Source organism: Erpetoichthys calabaricus, chromosome 18 (genome assembly GCF_900747795.2).
Source record: "Erpetoichthys calabaricus chromosome 18, fErpCal1.3, whole genome shotgun sequence".
In the NCBI taxonomy this organism is placed as follows: domain Eukaryota; kingdom Metazoa; phylum Chordata; class Cladistia; order Polypteriformes; family Polypteridae; genus Erpetoichthys; species Erpetoichthys calabaricus.
Window position 1 is genome coordinate 79,546,071 of NC_041411.2, and position 22,479 is coordinate 79,568,549.

Sequence of the window (22,479 nt, forward strand, 5' to 3'; positions counted from 1 at the left end):
CTTCTGTCTGGCAAGCCGGTTGCCCTCGCATTTTAGTGTCAGAGTCGTCACCCTGTGCTGAAGATGGCTGCGTGTAATAAGTTTATATGTTTAATATGTCACTGTTCTCTGTACAAAAAATATTTTATAAATCCGCTCATCATTTAGAAATGTATTGGAAGACAAGAAAGGGACAACTACAAAAATGGCCATTGTACTATTTCTGTGTGACAGAGTCAGCATGTCATTGAATCTTCTTTTCCTTGTTTGGAATGGCATGGTTTACCTAAGTGGGGGCCTGCACATGGAGAAAGAGTATAAAGCCTTGGCACATTGCCCGGCACACCTTTGATGCCAACTTACAGATGGGAGATAATGTCCTCTGATCCTGAAAATTCTTCCAGTGCAGCGACGAAAATGGCAGACTGTATACATCGAGATCCCACTTTGGTGAAAAGTCTGGTCATGGCTTCCTTGTCTGTTATGCCGTGTAAATCGTCATTAAAGAAAGCTACGTTATTTCTCCTATGTGATTTCTTACCGCCATATCACTAAGGGAGGGATATCGCCTCTTTAATATTATATCTATATAGTTTCGGGTTACTTAAGACACCGCAATTAAAAAAGAACTTTTTCCAACCAGGAAGCTAGCGCCCCCTGCTGGAAAACACTGCAAAACTTTTATTATACCAAAAGAGGAGCTGTGTTCTGTCATACGCTTTTTATGGGCAGAATTCATCTCCGCATGTGTGCTCAGTATGGGATAAATTTCTCTCTTGTAGAGTCGTCTATGAGTGGATTGAAATGTTCAAAAATGGCCGTACTAGGATTGACGGATGTAGATTGCGCTCCGGACGTCAAGCTACCGCCACAACAACAAGGAATGAAGAAAGAACCCCGGGACTGATTTGCATCAGTGGCTGCGCGCTCATCCAAAAGCATTTTTTGTGGATGGGATTAAAAAGTCGTTACGACTCTGGGAAAATTGCATCACAAAGAAAGGTGACTGCGTAGAAAAACAATGTCATTTGTTTTTGAAATGCTTAATAAATAGAATAAAAAAAAAAATGTGGAAACTTTTTGAACGTCCCTCGTCGTTTTTTTTCCAGTGCCATCTCTGTTGGTGTTGCCATTTTGAGCATCAGTTGTTCCGGGATATACCACTATTGGAGGTAAACGGAGCTGACATTTTGCCACAACAGGATAAATAGTCGGATCCATGCATTTCGCAGTCATCCGAGTTTACGGATAATTTAAAGATATCTCTGTGTGTTGCTCTTGTGTTCTTATTTAGTACAGTCGACCCTCGATATACGACCGGCCTGACATGCGAACAACTTGCTTTACAACCAAAATTTTTGTTTTGAATTACGACCAACATCTTGGCATTACAACCCGAATGCGGTCACGTGTATCCGCTTGCGCGATTGTAAACAAACAGCCGAGAGCGTCTGTAAGCGTCAGTCGGAGCCCAGATAAGTGTGTTTGTGGACGTAATTTCGGTCAGTGCAGTGATTTATATAATTTATTTTGATAATTGCTAAGGAAGGAAGCAAAGGTAAAGAAAGCGATCACAATCGAATCGAAGAAGGAAATTCTGTGGAAATATGAGAGCGGCGTTCGTGTGACCGATCTCGCAAATATGTACAGCATGTCGAAATCCACCATCTCGACAATTTTACAAAGAAAAGATTTGTATGAGGAGGCTCCTTCCAAACAATAACCACCTTCCATTTCATTCTCCTCCTCCTTCCTTCTTGCAAGCCAAAGATGTCAACTTAAATGATGAGCACAGTATGAAATTGTTGTTTCTGGTAGGCTAGGCACTTTTTATAACTTTTTGGTTAGTACATTAGAAAAAGTATTGGTGTTTTTGGTAAATTATGCACATTATACATCTCTTTTCTATTAAATAAAGTTAAGTAAGTGTTGCTGTGGGCGGTTCGGAACACATTATGGGTATTTCCATTATTTCTTATGGGGAAAAATAGTCTTGACTTACAACCAACTTGAGTTACAACCAGCCCTCGCGAACGAATTGAGTTCGTAGGTCAAGGGTCCACTGTATTTTATTTTCTGGCTTTGACTTTGATTGTGTATTGATGGGTGAACACTTCCTGAAAGACACAGTTGTCCAAATGGGGTTGGTTTTGAGGATACGACTGTAAGTGAATGCAAAGATGGAACTCTGGAGAGGGTAACATACAATACAGTGTTTTACACGCTGCATACAGCGATTCACATCGAAGTATAGACACTGCTAAGACCATGGGATACCCCTCATAAACGGTTTTACACACTGCATACAGCGATTCACATCCGCGACAAACAAACTGTTTTACATGCTGCATACAGTGATTCACATCCGCGACAAATATGATTCTTCTTAGATGGTCCTGTTGCGTCCACCCTCGCTCTCAAAGCTTACACACTGCCTGGTCATTTGCCCTCTCGCAAGAGCAACTAACAGAGACCCGCCCACCAATTGTAAGACCATGGGATACCCCTCGCAAACGGTTTTACACGCCGCATACAGCGATTCACATCCACGACAGACATGCTTCTTCTTATGGGGTGGGTTTGAGGATACGACTGTAAGGGAACTCTGGAGAGAGCAACATACAATTGTCCGTGACTGAAAACTGGAGGACCGCTGCCGCGCCCCCACCTCCCAGAGAGAGGGACGGGGCGGAATGGGGTGTGAGGGGAAGGACGCCCAGTGAGGACGATGTATTGATGGGTGAACAGTCACCGTTCAGTACGCACTGCCTGCTCATGCGCCCGACCCCAACTCCTCACCTGAATTGCTTTTGTCTGTGTACAGTCCACAGCACTTGTGAGTCACGTTGACTGTTCATTTTCCAAACACCGCCTCACTCAGTCGATTTCGTATCTGCTACAGTCCACATGCACCTCTGAGCCACGTTGACTTTTCATTGTTCTGTTTGTCCGGGCCGGGTGAGGTTTCCCATGTTGAATCTAATTAAGCCACAGGCTCCACACTTGGTGGTGCCCTTTCATCAATTCCTTTAAGTTTCAGCTTTGCAACTATACACCCCCCGGAACCCAAAGACTGGTTGCCCGGCGGATCATGGGAATTACGCCGCCAGATCGCCAGTCGGCATCGTTTATGGTCGGAACTACGACAGTATGTGATCTTCTTCGAACCTCCAACTTTCGTTCTTGATTAATGAAAACATTCTTGGCAAATGCTTTCACTCTCACGCGAATTGTTGGTGGGCGGGGCCCTGACGTGTGTGTGCCATGGAGACGAAAGCGACTTTCATGGTGTTTTGTTGCCTGGAGAGCGAGGGTGGACGCGGGCCGGGCATAAGGAGTATTGTGTAGACAAACGTTTTCCGTGTTCCTGCAGGACCATCTAAGAAGAAGCATGTTTGTCGCAGATGCGAACCGCTGTATGTAGCGTGTAAAACAGTTTGCGATGGTGGATGCGGTCGTGCGTCATAACCGAAAAGTCAACGTGGCTCAGAGGTGCATGTGGACTGTAGCAAAGACGAACGCGAATGACGCCATGTTTTGTGAGTTGCTGCGTGCCAGTTGGTGGGTGTGGCTCTGCGAGTTGTCGTCGTATCCAATGGTCTTAGAGTTGGTGGCCGTGGCTCCATCCTGTGTGCTCCATGGGTTATTTTGCTCGCTGGCGGCTTAGTGAATTATATATATAGATAGCTCTGTGCCGCATGATTAATACAAAATACAGTCATTGGTATTTGTGAGTTAAATACTTATAGTCATCTGCGGTGGGCTGGCGCCCTGCCCGGGGTCTGCTTCCTGCCTTGCGCCCTGTGTTGGCTGGGATTGGCTCCAGCAGACCCCCGTGACCCTGTAGTTAGGATATAGCAGGTTGGATAATGGATGGATGGATGGATACTTATAATCATTACAGTTAGTAATGTTTTTTCTTCTTTCTCAGTTGCTGGTTTGATGAAAGATAGGACTGATTCTCGGAACATTATTGAAGTTTGGAGTGTATGAAATTCGAGGGGAGAGGGAGAGTGTAAGCGGGTTGGGGTCCGTCCAGGCACCCCGTTTAACAAAAACAAAATGAAAAATTTCAACATATTAAAAAAATATCAGACGTCTGTCAGTGTGCCGTCGGTCTTCCAAATTCTGCTCTTTTCTGCACTTCGAGTGTCTCCTCTGGGAGCTCCTTCTTCATTAGACAGTGGTTTGTCTCGAATTGCCAGCTACCAGTACCGTCATTCCCGGGGTCTGAAGCGGCAAGACCTCCCGTTGAAAACCGCGAGTGATGTCGAAGCTCATCCAGGCTGCGAATGCAAAAGAAGGAGGCATTAGTGGGCATGCAAACTCGAGCGCTTGTGAGGGAGCTGTTATCCTACCCAAGCTTGGTAGATGCCCATGTGTGCGACGATTGGATGTTTTTGACGTTTCTCCTCCTTTACTTTAATTTGCCTTTCTTTTCATCTTCAAATGCGTGACATGCACCAATGTGTTTGTCCGATGTGACGTCAAGATTTGCACGAGAGGCAGGGAAGCTCGGGTGTTAGAAAGGGTGATGATGGTTTCCAGTGTCAAAGGTGACAGCTGAACTCATTGCACTGCAGTAATTGCTTCCCACCTATTATGTGAAGCCGGTGGGTCATGTGGGTTAATTTCCTGACCAAAAAGTTTAAAATCAATGAGGCGTAAGCTGAAGGGAAGGCCTCAGACCCACACTGATCCTGCCGGCTCCTTTCTCATGGGATCTGCCAGGCCTGTTTGCTTAGGTGTTCTTGTCCCGGGCCGGTGAGCCCCTCACACCAGGATGTTCTTCATTGTGTGCCGTAATCTTCTGCGGATGATCTCCACTAAGCTCCTATTTACTCTGGAAATATTGAAATAGACATCCAGCTTTATCCTCCCCACCCTCTCCGAAAAAAGGTCTTTATGCAAATCGAGTGCTTAAGCACATCCTTGTCCTCCCGTTTCCGTGTAAGCAGGTGACATCAAAACTGGATGGCCAGCATTCCTTTGTGGCTTGAAGCCGGAGATGTGTGTCCTTGGGAGTTGGTCAGGAGGAAGAAGAGGATGGGTGACAGATTGACATTTTTATTTTTCAAGTCTGGCTACCATTCGGTAGAACCTTCCTCCACTGGCACAGCTTAACATTTAAGTGCTGATCACACTTGTGAGATGTCCCAGGAATGCTTAGGCGTATCGTCCTCCTCTTCTGGTCTCTGATTCACGTGCTTACTTTCTTTGATGCTGTGGGTTTTTACTTCTCTTTTGCCCCTGACACGCATGCATACTTAGGGTTCACCTTCTGGCATCTGACAAGGTAAGCAGTACCACCTCGCAACAAGAGGGGGCGCTGTTGTTGACTCTACCTTTTTTTTTTTCCTCACCCACAGTTCTGTTAGACTGCACCAACACAAAAAGACACACCGTGCCCGGCCTCAGCCTCAAGATGTCTCTGCCCCAAACCAATAAGACACACAGCACCCACCTTGAGCCCCAAGATGGCTTCTGCCCCAATAGAAAAAGACACACTGTGCCCACCCTCATCCCCAAGATGTCTTCGCCCCAACAGATAGACACACAGTGCCCACCCTCAGGCCCAAGATGTCTCTGCCCCAACACATAAAGACACACAGTGCCCACCCTCAGCCCCAAGATGTCTCTGCCCCAACACAAAAAGAAACACAGTGCCCACCCTCATCCCCAAGATGTCTTCGCCCCAACAGATAAAGACACACAGTGCCCACCCTCAACCCCATGATGTCTCCACCCCAACAGATAGACACACAGTGCCCACCCTCAGCCCCAAGATGTCTCTGCCCCAACACATAAAGACACACAGTGCCCACCCTCAGGCCCAAGATGTCTCTGCCCCAACACATAAAGACACACAGTGCCCATCCTCAGCCCCAAGATGTCTCTGCCCTAACACAAAAAGAAACACAGTGCCCACCCTCATCCCCAAGATGTCTTCGCCCCAACAGATAAAGACACACAGTGCCCACCCTCAACCCCATGATGTCTCCACCCCAACAGATAGACACACAGTGCCCACCCTCAGCCCCAAGATGTCTCTGCCCCAACACATAAAGACACACAGTGCCCACCCTCAGCCCCAAGATGTTCCCCCTCTAACAGAAAAAGACACACAGTGCCCACCCTCAACCCCATGATGTCTCCACCCCAACAGATAGACACACAGTGCCCACCCTCAGCCCCAAGATGTCTCTGCCCCAACACATAAAGACACACAGTGCCCACCCTCAGCCCCAAGATGTTCCCCCTCTAACAGAAAAAGACACACAGTGCCCACCCTCAACCCCATGATGTCTCCGCCCCAACAGATAAAGACACACAGTGCCCACCCTCAGCCCCAAGATGTCTCTGCCCCAACACATAAAGACACACAGTGCCCACCCTCATCCCCAAGATGTCTTCGCCCCAACATATAAAGACACACAGTGCCCACCCTCAACCCCATGATGTCTCCGCCCCAACAGATAAAGACACACAGTGCCCACCCTCAGCCCCAAGATGTCTCTGCCCCAACACATAAAGACACACAGTGCCCATCCTCAGCCCCAAGATGTCTCTGCCCTAACACAAAAAGAAACACAGTGCCCACCCTCATCCCCAAGATGTCTTCGCCCCAACATATAAAGACACACAGTGCCCACCCTCAACCCCATGATGTCTCCACCCCAACAGATAGACACACAGTGCCCACCCTCAGCCCCAAGATGTCTCTGCCCCAACAGATAAAGACACACAGTGCCCACCCTCAGCCCCAAGATGTTCCCCCTCTAACAGAAAAAGACACACAGTGCCCACCCTCAACCCCATGATGTCTCCGCCCCAACAGATAAAGACACACAGTACCCACCCTCAGCCCCAAGATGTCTCTGCCCCAACACAAAAAGACACACAGCGCCCGCCGTCAGCCCCAAGATGTCTCTGCCCCAACAGATAAAGACACAGAGTGCCCACCCTTCGCCCCATGATGTCTCCGCCCCAACACAAAAAGACACACAGCGGCTGCCCTCAGCTCCATGATGTCTTCGCCCCAACAGATAAAGACACAGAGTGCCCACCCTCAACCCCATGATGTCTCTGCCCCAGCAAAAAAAGACACACAGTGCCCACCCTCAGCCCTAAGACGTCTTCGCCCCAACACAAAAAGACGCACAGCGGCTGCCCTCAGCTCCATGATGTCTTCGCCCCAACACATAAAGACACACAGTGCCCACCCTCAACCCCATGATGTCTCCGCCCCAACAGATAAAGACGCACAGTGCCCACCCTCAGTCCCAAGATGTCTTCGCCCCAACACATAAAGACACAGAGTGCCCACCCTCAGCCCCAAGATGTCTTCGCCCCAACAGATAAAGACACAGAGTGCCCACCCTCAACCCCATGATGTCTCTGCGCCAGCAAAAAAAGACACACAGTGCCCACCCTCCGCCCCACCTGGTTATTTCCTGGATCATTATGGTGCTCAGTATTGGTAGCCAGTCAATGGAGGCGGAGCTCCCGCTAACGAAACCCCCCCATTTTGCTTGCTGCCAGAATGACTTTGCTTTTGTTTCAGACTTCTTAGTCACAGTTCATATAAATTAAATAAGGGGGGTCACCCAGCTGATACCCCAAACCATACTTCTTGTTTCCTGCCTGAACAGCCCACCGGTCAACACCACACATTCTTTCAATTCCTAGACCTTTAAGGTCTCGCTGTGTTGGCGCACCAGCATATATTCTCATGTCTGGGCACAGTAGCTGCTAAACTTCTCCTTGCCACTGGATGAGAGACCCCTGACCTGATTACAGTGAAGAACGGACTGTCAACCTTTTATAATGTGATTCTTTTGGAGCCTTCTCATCACGAATCAGTGGAGCATCCAGTGATTCCATGCATGACTGGGATTCTGCTGCTTCTGAACCTAAATCTTTTATGAGCACCAACTTGTGAGGCAGTCACTCTTTATTTATAGAGTGTGGAGATATAGGGTTGGCTGGCACGGCTGTGGCTCCTGGTGGTACGGCACACGACATGGGGCAGAGCGGAGGGGGTGTGCAGTTTGGGTTCAGTTCACATCTGGACTTTGTCTCGTTGTCATTTCCTTTTGATTTTTATTCATAGAATATCGATGACAAAGAAATCTTTAGTTTAATTCAGGGTCAGAGGGCAGCCGCGGGTGCAAAGCAGAAACCAATTGTGGATGGAGGGCCAGTCCATTACAGCGCTAGTGCAGATTCCACTGGGACTCGGTGGCAGTTCAGTTGAGATGTTACTGAACACCGTGTAGCTTGTAGTGATGTACGGGAGGTGACTGCGAGTGTTTGCTCATCTTGTGATTTCCAGGCTGTTAAGTTTTGGTTTTGCCGTTGCTTTTTGTCTGCTAATCCTTACTCCCGCCTTAACGGGCCGACCAACTCCAGTTTATGACGGAACATCGATGTCCTGTACTTCAATAATTTGGGGCAAGAAGAGGTGGGCATCTTCCGGGTATCCTTGGATTGAAAGTCACGCCTGATGCATTAACAGCAATTTCTGGGGTAACACCAGACGACATCAACGCATGCTTTGAAAAATCACCATGGGGGGAGTTTAACATTTAGACCAGGAATAAAAAAGAGCTGCATATTTACATGATATCACAAGTCCCATATCATAAACTGTTTGTATTATAAAGTTACAATGGAACCTAAATATTGTTTAACTCTTTCAGGGCTGACTTTTGTCCAAATTTGGGGGTAGAGGACAATAATCAGCTGTAAACTGCGACGAAACATCACCCCTTACATTTTAGTTTGACTCTCTTTGCTAGAAGGACAGTTACAGTGCATCCGGATAGATAGATAGATAGATACTTTATTAATCCCAAGGGGAAATTCACATACTCCAGCAGCACCTTACTGATACAAAAAACAATATTAAATTAAAGATTGATAATAATGCAGGTAAAAACAGACAATAACTTTATATAATGTTAACGTTTACTCCCTCAGGTGGAATTGAAGAGTCGCATAGTGTGACGGAGGAACGATCTCCTCAGTCTGTCAGTGGAGCAGGATGGTGACAGCAGTCTGTCGCTGAAGCTGCTCCTCTGTCTGGAGATGATCCTGTTCAGTGGATTCTCCATGATTGACAGGAGTCTGCTCAGCACCCATCGCTCCACCACAGATGTCAAAATGTCCAGCTCCGTGAATGTGAATGAAAGCTTTTCAGGTGACACGTGTGGCAAAGACTCCATTACATGTCGCTGAAGCTGCTCCTCTGTCTGGAGATGATCCTGTTCAGTGGATGCAGTGGATTTTCCATAATTGATAGCAGCCTGCTGAACGCCCGTCGCTCTGCCACAGATGTCAGACTGTCCAGCTCCATGCCAACAATAGAGCCTGCCTTCCTCACCAGTTTGTCCAGGCGTGAGGCGTCCTTCTTCTTAATGCTGCCTCCCCAGCACACCACCGCATAGAAGAGGGCGCTCGCCACAACCGTCTGGTAGAACATCTGCAGCATCTTATTGCAGATGTTGAAGGACGCCAGCCTTCTAAGGAAGTATAGTCAGCTCTGTCCTTTCTTACACAGAGCATCAGTATACCGGAAAGTATTCCCAGCGCATCACTTTTTGCGCATTTTCTTATGTTACAGCCTTATTCCACAATGGATTAAATTCATTTTTTTCCTCAGAATTCTACACACAACACCCCATAATGACAACATGAAAAAAGTTTACTTGAGATTTTTGCAAATTTATTAAAAATAAAAAAATTGAGAAAGCACACGTACATAAGTATTCACAGCCTTTGCCATGAAGCTCATAATTGAGCTCAGGTGCCTCCTGTTTCCCCTGATCATCCTTGAGATGTTTCTGCAGCTTCATTGGAGTCCACCTGTGGTAAATTCACTTGACTGGACATGATTTGGAAAGGCACACACCTGTCTATAGAAGGTCCCACAGTTGACAGTTCATGTCAGAGCACAAACCAAGCATGAAGTCAAAGGAATTGTCTGTAGACCTCCGAGACAGGATTGTCTCGAGGCACAAATCTGGGGAAGGTTACAGAAAAATTTCTGCTGCTTTGAAGGTCCCAATGAGCACAGTGGCCTCCATCATCCGTAAGTTGAAGAAGTTCGAAACCACCAGGACTCTTCCTAGAGCTGGCTGGCATCTGTTTGGCATCTCTGGCAGCAGTGGCTGTGCAGGGGCGCCCCAATGGCCAGCGTGAATGCACTTCAGGCCAGCTACCAATCTGTCTTAGCAAAGCAGGTGGGCGGCGGTGACAGTTGCAGTGTGACGCAATATGATTTGACATCATAAGTGGTGGTCCTCCTAGGCAAACGCTGCTCTAGGCGTATCCGCTACACGAATGTGTTCAGCACAACAATCAGCTGGGGACCAATAGGCTGATGCGGTTACCTCATTTTCGTTTTCCATCTCCAGATCACTTGCATCAAACTCAGAGTCCGAAAAGTCAAAGTCTGATTCAGAAACAATACGTAAAACGTCCATAGAGTATTTTGCTTTGCACATTTGCTTTAAGATGTCGCTGCCATTTTAGAGGCTGTTTGCTCTTCACTACTCATGCACATGCAGGGAATCGAGGTCAAATCAACATAAGGTGCGTAACTTTCCTTCAAGCAAAGAGAGTCGAACTAAAACATAAGGGCGAGTTTTGTCACAGTTTACAGCCGATTACTATCCTCTACCCCGAATTTTGACAAAAGTCAACATCAACCCTGAAAGAATTAAAACCAGCTTCATATTTTCTTCTCATCGTAGATAAGGGATGCTCTTAAACGATAAAAGTGTATGAGGGTGTGAGACACGAAAAACACAAATCAGTGCAAACGTCGCTTCGGAATAGTTCAGGTATCACCGTGTGGTCACGTAGGCACAATACATAGAAGTAAAAAGGCAGTGTGCCCCATGGTTCCTCTCTCAGGTGGACATTCATTAGCATATCGTAATCTCTTAGACCAATAGCGTGAGTTTTCCGCATTGGACTTATACGACCGACATTATAAAATGGCAGAAATTATACGGTAAAATGAAGCCCCGACTTATCCGCGGGAGAACCCATGCCCGAGTATACTGTATACGGTACATTCTTGGATTGTAAAACAGCTTTGCTTCAGTTTGAGATTTGGTCTCGAGGTTTAACGGTTTTCATCTCTTTGATATTGAAAAGCCTTAATTTTGGGCCTGTGCGGGCAGGAGGCCTGCCATTTGAGTTTGGGCCTAGGCCGCCCCAATTCCAGGGTTCTAGACCTGAATGAAGGGCAGGCCCGGCCTTTCGTGTGGCTTCTCATTCACCATTTTGCACTTCCTTGTGTTGGAGGCCTGATGCCCGTCTCTGGATTTGTTGTGAACTTTATGTGAGAATGTAAAATTCTTTCTCTTGATTGACCCACTTCCACATTTTTTTGTACATTTTTGTGTCCCCTTGCAGAGGTCACATCTCGCTCATTGTGCTGTCTTGTCTCTTTCCTCTTGCAGGACAAACACAGTGGATTTTAATAGCAGTACAATGCCTCTGGGTGAAGATGGAAATGGCTGGAAAAAGAAAACGGATAATATAAGAGACATCTACGACTTCAAAGAAGTCCTGGGAACGTAAGTAGCAAACGGACCCGTTGGGCCTTCGACTGGACGCCGACTCTTAAAATGCCATTTTTGGAAGAGAGAAGCGTAAATAAGTGGCCGGTGTTGTTTTTTTGACATGGTGCTGAGTTGCCCGCCTGATGGGGTGGATTATGAAGAGCAGTCTCTGTGCCACAAGATAAGGGAAGTCATTTGCCAACTTAATAAGAAAAGAGATGGTGTGGGCCGCATTGAACAAATTCGGAAAGGATCATAGGAAGCACAAAAGTCCTGACAGAAATAGAAATCCTTTTGTCAGTTGGGATGGGGGTGGCACCATGGGCGGCATTGGTGTGTTTGAGTGTGCTTCTTTGTTTTCTTACAGTAAAAACTAGACATGGTGGACTGGCATCCCTGCCATGATCAACCCTGTGCCCTCAGACAGAGATGCCAGTGTAGTGGATGGACAGTGGGGGGGACAGCCTTCCAAGACTTTAGCTCCCTGATACACCATCATTCCAGGACTGGCGTACCCATAACCCACACCAGCAGGCTTTACTGGGAACTGTGGTCCCATGGGGCAACCCTGCTGGCTTCCACAATGAGGAGCTGCAGGGAATGGCTGTCCTGATTTTTATTGGCTCCGAGGTATATGGAAAAGCCCAGTATGTCACGTCTTTGAAGTTTTCGGCAAATTGCGAAAATGATGGCACCCCTATAATTAACGATCTCTAGATTTCAATTTCACGTACACAGTGTTGTTTTTCGCGAATCGACAACCCCTGTCATTTTAAATCATGCAGTTGCAGCATTTAAATCACGTGATCGTAATTAAAACGTTTTTCATTGGTGGGCGGTCTTTCCTCATTGGTCGGTGGAGCTGCTAGCTTTTGGTCTTGCAGTATGTAAAATACTGCGTACATCCGAGCGTCTTCCATCGTGCTATGATCGGAATGAAGACGTATTTGGCCTTCACCACTACCTTATAACATCAGGAAAGGCCTAATAACTAATAACAAAAATGTAAACATCCTCGGTAATGGCAGTTTTCCATTGCACGTGAGCGCCGTGTCCTGACATCGGAAGCACTCCCTGGTCCTACGTAAAAGTTTCCGCCTCTTCTCAGTCGTGGAGTCGGGAAGAAATGGACAAGGCTTGGCTGGAAGAGAGAGGAGGAAAGGAAGAAGAAGACATTCGATTTACGTAACGCTTTTCTCACAAATCAAAGCACTCCACATAGACAGTGGGAAGCCACTTCAATTACCACCAGTGTGCAGCATCCACCTGAATGAAGCGATGGCTGCCATTTTGTGCCATTAAGCTCACCGCACATTACTTACTAGGCGAACGAGGACGCTCCGCTCTGGGATTGCACCTTAGTGAGATTTCTTTGGGCAGAGGGAGTGAAAGCTGGTGAAGTTCGCCAAAGGTCGTTGGCTTGTGTGGATCAGTAAGATGTTTGGGGTACCCATGTCATGCAGATTTACCGTAACCGAAGTCATCACGCACGATGGCCTGTGCAGATCCATAGCTGACATCCAAATGATCAGCAACAGCGGACAGCAAAATTTTATGGTCTTATCTGATGAAGGCGTTCACCATGTGGGTTTGTGTGTGCACAATGGTGATGGTCAACCAGATCGAGCTTCATCGGTCACACTTGTTCTTCACCTTTCGGCCCATTCATTAACTTTTCCGTTTTTTTACTCCGACACTGAGCCAACATCTTTCGGTGAATCTCGGCAGGTTTCATTCCCTCTGCCCGAAGAACCTTTGGGGTGAGACTTTCACTTCATTTCACGGGCGTGTTATAAAAATATGAGCCATCCCCAGGCACAACTAAACCGCACTGCGGCACGTCATTCAGCAGCGGCGCAATCCCGTCCGTGTTCAACTAGACTAACGGTCAGAGTGCTGCGCTGTGCGCGTTCAGACTACCCATAAGCCACCAGGAGTGTGGCTTATTGCGTCAACTTCTATCCGTTGCAATAGCTGCGGAATTTTCAAATTGATTTTACTTTTTCATTCGCCGTCGTATCTGCATTCTTTGTTGTAAGTGTGTTTACGGTGAACGCGCCATGACGCTGAATTGAACTGAATTAAAAGTGGACCATCTCGTCTGATTTAGAGTCCTCGTTAGAGTATACGATGGAGCCATCTGAACAGCCTGATAACAAGCCCTTCCAACCCTTGGGTTCTCCTTGAAATAAAGTCCGCCGTTACCGATTTTATATCCTGCGTGATAATGTAACTGCCTTCATTTTTGTTATTTTTATCAAAGAAACAGAAAAGGCAGCTCACGACGTGCAGATGTGACTAGAGGTTAGAGCAGATAACACCTACGTTTGACGCTAAAGCCCAACGCCTTCACACGAAGAGGTGTCACTACCGCTGTGCTCGCTGTAAGTGTAAGGACAAGTCATGTTTACTCCTCCGTTGTGTCACCTCTCGACAGCAGAGACTGTAGGTGGCTCTTGTGTTATGGCACTAATGGTCATTTGGTGTTATTGATATGCTGGCTGTGTTTACCGGCTTGGCCTCGCTTATAGTGCCGAGGGTATCAGAAGTAACCTAACTGAGTACATTTCTATATACTGTACTATATTTGTTTTTGTTGGGGTGGGGGGGCTGATATTATTAATTCAGTGGAGCCCCTTACTCTTAAATATGCAACCCACCATTAAAACAATCCTGTCGTAGATCAATTCTTCGCTTGTCCTAATGACTGACATTCTCTTTTGTTGATGGTCATTGCAAAACACGATTGTATTCTGTTGAATTCAGTCAGGTCATTAGGAGGAAAATTGGGAATTCTGGGTAATAAATATAATTTCACATCCTGTAAAACTTGGTAGCTTCAGTTAGATTTGAATGATTTGTAGTCTTGTATCATTACAAAGCTTTGGAGGTGGTGTCACAAACTTGACAAAAAGACACCAAAAAAGGTTTGGGGCGGCCACCTGTATATTGTGTTTCTGGCTGCAAAATTGGTTAAATAGTGGTAGGACAGGTCAGAGTCCATGACAGAACTGATTTGCTGGCACCAAGATGGCGGCTTTAAAGGAGAGCGGAGGAAGTGACGTCATCATTTGGTGCCGGAAACTGGAAATGGTGTCATTGAGACCGGGGCCGGTACTGACACCATCATTGGGCCCTGGGACCGGAAGTGACGCCATCACTGGGGCCGGAACTGAAAGAGGTGTCATTGGGACTGGGACTGGAAGTGACATCATCATTGGTTCCCGGGACCAGAAATGATGTTATCGTTAGGGCTGGAAAAACAGAAGTGATGTTATAGGGCCCAGGACTGGAAGTGACATCATCACTGGGGCTGGAACCGGAAGTGACATCATAATTGGGGCTGGGACCAGAAGTGACATCATCAGTAGGGGCTGGAAAATGGAAGTGATGTTATTGGGCCCGTAAACCAGAAGTGACATCATAATTGGGGCCGGGACCAGAAGTGACATCATCAGTAGGGGCTGGAAAATGGAAGTGATGTTATTGGGCCCGTAAACCAGAAGTGACATCATAATTGGGGCCGAGACCAGAAGTGACATCATCAGTAGGGGCTGGAAAATGGAAGTGATGTTATTGGGCCCGGAAACCAGAAGTGACATCATAATTGGGGTTGGGACCAGAAGTGACATCATAATTGGGGCTGGGACCAGAAGTGACATCATCAGTAGGACTGGAAAATGGAAGTGATGTTATTGGGCCCAGAAACCAGAAGTGACATCATAATTGGGGCCAGGACCAGAAGTGGCATCATCAGTAGGGCTAGATAAACAGAAGTGATGTTATTGGGCCCGTAAACCAGAAGTGACATCATAATTGGGGCTGAGACCAGAAGTGACATCATCAGTAGGGGCCGGAAAATGGAAGCAATGTTATTGGGCCATAAACCAGAAGTGACATCATCAGTAGGGGCCAGAAAATGGAAGTGATGTTATTGGGCCCAGAAACCAGAAGTGACATGATAATTGGGGCCGAGACCAGAAGTGACATCATCAGTAGGGGCCGGAAAATGGAAGTGATGTTATTGGGCCATAAACCAGAAGTGACATCATAATTGGGGCTGAGACCAGAAGTGACATCATCAGTAGGGGCCGGAAAATGGAAGTGATGTTATTGGGCCATAAACCAGAAGTGACATCATAATTGGGGCTGAGACCAGAAGTGACATCATCAGTAGGGGCCGGAAAATGGAAGTGATGTTATTGGGCCCGGAAACCAGAAGTGACGTCATCAGGGTCAGGTGGAATTTCCCGTAACTCGTCTGCAGAGAAGTGAGATAAGAGTCCATGCACTCTGCCACCCCCTGGTCTGGCATGGAATTACTCTCAGGCCCTTTAGCTGCCTCCTATGCACAGGTGTGTGCCAGTGGTTTACTTGAACTTACAGGTATTAGTACTTCCAGCATTGACGTTTACAGACTGGACATTTTCATGGCTCGTGCGATGAACTGAGTGCTTTAAGTATTGTGCAGAAAAGAACAGGGGACAAGAAATAATATGATGTACAATGCCAAACCTCCTGTATGTTCTGTCCATGAGCTGTGCAAGCGTTTAATCTGACCGATTCTCCCGGCTTGTGTTGTGCCCAGGGCTCGAAGTGGGCTCGTCAATCCTTTGGTGGGCGACTGGGTGAGGGTGCCCTCAGAGCCGGTAAGCTATTGTAGGTGCTGATGGGTTTTGGACTCGATTTGCTTCCAGCTGGTTCGATCTTCTGCTATCACCTTGGCTTCCGTTAGACTGAGTTTGATCGTCCTCAACTTCACGTGCGTCCACAACCACAGCCGGTTCCGAGCCCGGTAAAGGAGGACAGTTGGTGCCCTGCTGCGGTGCCATAAAACCCAAGCATGAATCTGATGAAAAAAGGACAAACCGCATGCGATTGAAGTGAGCTGGTAGGCCACATTCGGCCCTGGCCTGTTTGTGCTTTGCAAACCGGGGTGTAGCGGCACATTAAAAGATACCCAACTTATCCTTTAACGGGCAAGGAGACGGCCAGCTGAGCAAACCGAGGAGAAACACGAGGCCAAAATGAGACGAGCTGCGGATTAGCTCAACGGGGGACCGCGGAGGCAGCGCTTAGACCAGAAGGGTCGTCTCCATTGCATTGTGTAGTCAGCTTCTTATCTGCTGCTAGCACGGTACTATTTCGGGTACCCCGTTACTGACCCTGTATGTTTAGCTTCACGTTCCTTTTACGGTTCTCTTTGGTTGTGTTCCTGTTGAGCCTCCCTTGTCCGTAGCTACTATTGGGAAAATAATCCCCTCTGCTTTGGTAGCCCTTGGCTTTCACAAGTGGGTTCTAGGATCAAGAGCCACTCCAGCAGGATCATCGGACCTTTACAAAATGCAGGAGTCCTTGTTCCCTGATCACAAATCTGTCCGACCCTGTGACTCCATGGATGTCACCTCTTGATGGTATTTTAGCTGCTCTTTGTTTGCTTTGCATCTGAACAGTTTTTAGAGACGTGCCATATAAAAAATAAAAAGACGGATCGGTTGGCCTCGTTTATCTTTGTCACTCCTGATTCTCCTTGTGTGATTCTACTTGGTCTGCACATCCGCGTATAACACACACATTCAAATTTCACAGGCGTATTTCTGGAAACTTCCTCTTACTTTTTATGTAGGACTGCTGACTCTGTGCCAAGCGGGGGTTGAGGGATGCGACGACGACTTTCACTTCATTTTTATTGTTTTGAATGTGAACTGCGCTTCTGGTCTGGAAAGGCATGTTATCAAAATATGAATCAGTCTCAGGCACAACTAAACTGCAGCAGGTGACAAATGTTCTTCACACCAGTCACTTGTGAAGAAAAGTCCGGGTGAGCGGCAGAACAAACTTAGCAGATGGACATTGGGTTTCGATGTGTTATTCCAATACATATACATTGTGATATATGGCCGGCCAATACCCCCATGGCGCTAGATGGAGCCCTTCCGGCAGCATGGAGGTGCCCCGAATTCCAGCAGGGCATCATGGATATTGGAGTTTTCCTTCACAGCCCTGCTGGATACCAATGGGGGACGCTGCAGGGAGGCTCAGAGACTTGTATTTGCCCTATAACCCGGAAGTACGTCCTGGTCACAGGGACAGAGGAAATGACGTACTTCTGGGATGAAGAAAAGGAGAAGTTTTTACCTGACCCGGAAGTGATAGATAGATAGATAGATAGATAGATACTTTATTAATCCCAATGGGAAATTCACAAAAAAATAGAAAAGATAGAAAGTCACATGGACTGAGGGACAAACACTTCCGGGTCAAGGACTATAAAAGGACTATGGGAAAACCCAGAAGACGAGCTGAGTTGGGAGGCAGGGTGGCTAAGCGTCTGGGAGAGTGGAGGATTGTATTGATTATTGATTAGTGTATTATTGTTGATTTATTGAGTATTGTGGAGAGGAGGGTGCTTATTGTGCACTTATTTATAATAAATATTATTGGACTTTTATCTGGTGTCTGACGTGGTGTCTGAGGGTTCAAGGGAGCGAGAGAGCCCTTATCCGTCACAACATACATAATATTTACTGTATGTCGTAGACTAGAAGTCCCACAGTATGTAAGTCCGCAAAAAAAGCAATTCCAAAAATATCCACTATAGGGGAAAGCTGGCTGGTAACAAAGGGAGGAATATTTGTACCAAAGCTAAATGTCTTAACTACATTGCAATGGAATTGAGTTTTGGCCCAGTTTTATCCTGATCATATTCAAAAACATATTAACCAAATAATCGATTTCTATTCCCTACGGCCCACAATTTTCCTGTCTGTTTAAAATGTGATAGAAATACAGTACGTGTTGCATTTCAATTTATGTCTTTGGATTGCACGCCATAAAACCAAAAGCAAAACAAACGTTTCGCTTAGCGGCTGCTCCGTGTGTATTGCATTTCGATTTGAAAGAATCTTTTCAAAAACGAAATGTAATGAAATGGCCAATCGGCATCAAGAGGTGGGGCAAGGGGCATCCAACAGTTAGGGTAAAAAGAGGTGTTCCCATCACGAATGTGATCAACCAGCGCTCAAGTGGGCAGGAGATCGATTTGGTTTCGTCGGACCACAGCACTTTCTCCCGAGCCTTCTCTGAATCATACTCAAGACGGGCCTGTAGATGATATGCCTTCGTGAGCAGGAGGACCTGCTGCAAGATTTCAATCCCTTACGGCGTAGTGTGTTACCAGTGGTGTTCTTGGCGACTGTGGTGGTCCCAACTGCCTTCAGATCATTAACAAACTCCTCCCGTGTGGTTTCGGTGTTGATCCCTCACCTTTCTCATCATCCTCCTCACCCCATGAGGCAACATCTTGCATGGAGCTCCAGACTGTGGGGCGATTGATGGTCACGTTCTATTTAACAAATAATCGCACCAACAGTTGTCACCTTCTCACCAAGCATCTTGCTGGTGGTCTTCTTGCCCATTCCAGCCTTGTCCAGGACGTCCTTTGATGTTGCCCATGGTGGTGGAGAGGTTGGAGTGGATGAAATTGATTCTGTGGACAGGTGGGCTTTATACACATCATGAGTTAAGATCAGGAGTATCTGGAATTGATCGATTGATTGATCGGTGGGAACCAGAATTCTGTCTGGGTTGTAGTTTGATCAAATCCTTATTTCACTCAATGACTTGCAAATCAATTTATAACTGTTATGGAACTTGGGGGCTCTGCCCCCTGCTCACTCCGTTCACCCAGCCCCAGGTTTGGTTAACCGGATAAACAATTTAAAGAGATTGTTTGTTATTTTCATGGGAATTGTTACATCTGCATTATTTGTGAATTATTATGAATTTATGAATTGAATGAATAATTATGAAATTATTATGAATCATTATTTGTGAATTTCCCTTTGGGATTAATAAAGTATCTATCTATCTATCTATCTATCTATCTATCTATCTATCTATCTATCTATCTATCTATCTATTTTTACTTTTACTGTAAAACTTCAGTTAAAACAATATTTGGAATGAACTTTTCATCAATATCTCATTGAATTTTGATTCCGTATTTGTTACATCGTTACAACGCAACATATAACTGCCCGTGACAGAATTTCGTTTCTTTCTCTCTAATAAGTAAACCGACTTTTTCGAATGTTTGTCCCTGTGATTTGTTAATTGTCATAGCAAAAGCTAATCTAACGGGAAACTGTAAACGTTTTAATACGAATGGCATATCAAGATCTCCTTTGCTGCTTAATGTTATCCCCTGAAGATGTACTACGTTTCCTTTCTTGTCGCCTGTTCAGATTTTACATGTCAGAATTGCTCAACCAATTTTGAATGCAGTAATCCCTCGCTATATCGCGCTTCGACTTTCGCGGCTTCACTCTATCGCGGATCTTATATGTAAGCATATCTAAATATATATCGTGGATTTTTCGCTGGTTCACGGATTTCTGCTTCCTCAGTTGGTGTGCCCAGTTGATTTCATACAAGGGATGCTATTGTCGGATGGCTGAGAAGCTACCCAATCAGAGCATGCGGTTAAGTTCCTGGGTGCTGATTGGCTCAGCGACGGAGAGCAGCATTCGATTCCACTTTGTGTTAGCCAACATCTCGTCTCGCTCATTCAGCATCAACGTGTTTCGCTGTTGTAAAGAGTTAACCTTTGTGCTCTTTTGTGTTTATCTTTGTGCGTAGTCAAGCCCTTCGTTACGTCTCCAAATGGATCTGCTCCTGCTACTGCTTCAGGGGTCGTGCCCAAGCGCCAACGGAAGATGCTAACGATTGCCGAAAAGGTAAAAGTTTTGGATATGTGACTAATACTAAAGGAGTAATCATAATATACAGTATCTAATATAACTGGGTAAGTAATACAATGTGTTTAAAATTGTATTACGTATTAAATAAAACTCCTCAATGATATACGATACATATGTTTGTGCGTAGTATATAAACAGTGTGTTTACATACATAATTTCAACGAATCTTACCTAATATCTTAAGAGAATGTAAAGGGTTTATGCTGTATAACTGTGCGGGAAATATTTATAAGAGTGTGGGAGCGTTTATAAGGGCTTAAAATATATAAAAACTAGCCAACCCGCGGTGTACCATACGCCGCATAATCAGGCTGGGTTTTTAATGATTTTTAAGCACACGGAAAAAATTAACATTTGAAAAATCCGGAGGAGAGGGGAAGGACGCCCATTACGCCCCATCCGTCATGCTAGTCTGCTGATTTCTCGTTCAGTAACCTGTGAGTACTGATGGGCGGAGTGAAGCCTCACGAAGCATCAACACGTTTGAAGCAATTGTGTCGGAAGTCGTATCGAAGCTTCGAAGCATTTGACACTCACCTCTCTAGTGACACCTCCTGGCCATTTTCATTAACGTTACAGAAACTTATGATACACTTGAATGACATCTGTTAAAACTGGTATTGCTTTTATTTTTTCGCAGCTACAGACTGACAACGAAGAGAAGGGTTCGTCAGCAGCTTCTAGTGTGTGATGTGTAAAAAATATAAATATAACTTCTTTAACTGCCTTGTGGCGCTGTAGTAGTACGGCTGCTTTGCAGTAAGGAGACAGTGGAAGATTGTGGGTTCGCTTCCTGGTTCCTCCCTGTGTGGATAGCAAATTATCCGCGACAAACAAACTGTTTTACACGCTGCAAACCAACCCGCGGCGTAGTATACGCCGCTTTTTCAATGTTTTTTAAGCAGAGGGAAATAAATGAACATTTGCAAAATCCATAACGCTGCTTTCAGTAAGTACAATGCACACGCGTTTCGTTTATTGGTGACTTTTTGCCAGCTGTCTTTCCTGGTTTGGGCTGTTTTTGCAGTGTTACTGCTTGTGCATATTAAATCTTGAATTGCTTTGAGTAACTAATTAACTAACTAACACCCACCCACTCAGCTTGTGTGAAAAAAATGCGCCCGTTCTTTCATCATTTTGTAGCAGCAATATACATTGTGTTTTCACTCAGCGCGGAGGTGCGCATTCATCTCGGATTATTACATCCAGCTAATCTGCTACACGACTGCGTTTGAAAAACCGACTTATCCCTGATGAGTTTCACCGGCATTAATGATTAGGAATCTGGTTGGAACAAAACCCTGCAGCCACAGGGGTTCACCAGGACCGAGTTTGGGAAACACTGCTGAACATAGACGAAACCGACTCAGGTGAGGAGTGGGGGCGGGCAAAGTGGTTGCAGCTATTGATTATTCAGTGTTGTTTGCCTGGGTGTCTGATCTGCGTTGACTGACATGGCTATTTTCTGCGTATCCCATGGTTGTCTTCCGGCAGTGTAAATGCCTCGAAAGATAGGGCGTCCTTGTGTGGTGAGTTGTTGCAGTTTGTAGAGAGCGAGGTTAGACACGGTCCGTGAAGAAAGGATTGTTGGTGGTGCGGATGCGAATCGCTTTATGCAGCGTGTAAAACAGTTTGCGATGGAGAACGGAGTTGTATGTCGTAACCGAAAGGAATCTGTGGCTCTGAGGTGCATGTGGATCGTAGTAGGGAGGAACTCGACTAACCTGGTGATTGGTGAGTTTTTGCGTCCGACTTGGTGGTCGTGGCTCTTGCCAACTCACGGCGTATCATGTGCCGCATAATTATGTATTGATGGGTGAACACTTTCTGAACGACACAGTTGTCCAAACAGAAGCGAAAGTAAAATCGAGCCTGGTGCATTCTTTAACTGCATTCTCTGTCTTGTAGCGCAGTGGTAATGTTGCTGCTTTACAGTAAGGAGACTGTGGAAGATTTTTGGTTCGTTTGGGCTGCATTTGCAGTGTTACTGCCTGTGCATGTTAAATCTTGAAATCCTTCGAGTAACAAATTAACTAACACCCACCCACACACACACAGCTTGTGTGAAAAAATGCGCCCGTACTTTCATCATTTTGTTGCAACCTATCAAAGACTTGCTGCCCCCAACTCAAGGTGGCTCAGAGGTCCATGTGTAGCGTACA

General features: G+C 46.1%; 1 protein-coding gene across 2 annotated transcripts in view; it reads left to right on the plus strand.

The window, feature by feature from the left end:
* Positions 1 to 22,479, plus strand: part of camk1b (calcium/calmodulin-dependent protein kinase Ib) — a 216,418-nt gene that overhangs the window by 67,219 nt on the left and 126,720 nt on the right. For both annotated transcript variants that reach the window (XM_028824645.2, XM_028824644.2), the window contains exon 2: positions 11,454 to 11,570. In XM_028824645.2, the coding sequence (XP_028680478.1) occupies positions 11,485 to 11,570 (86 nt within the window). In that variant the 5' untranslated portion in view covers positions 11,454 to 11,484. The remainder of the gene's footprint in view (positions 1 to 11,453; positions 11,571 to 22,479) is intronic.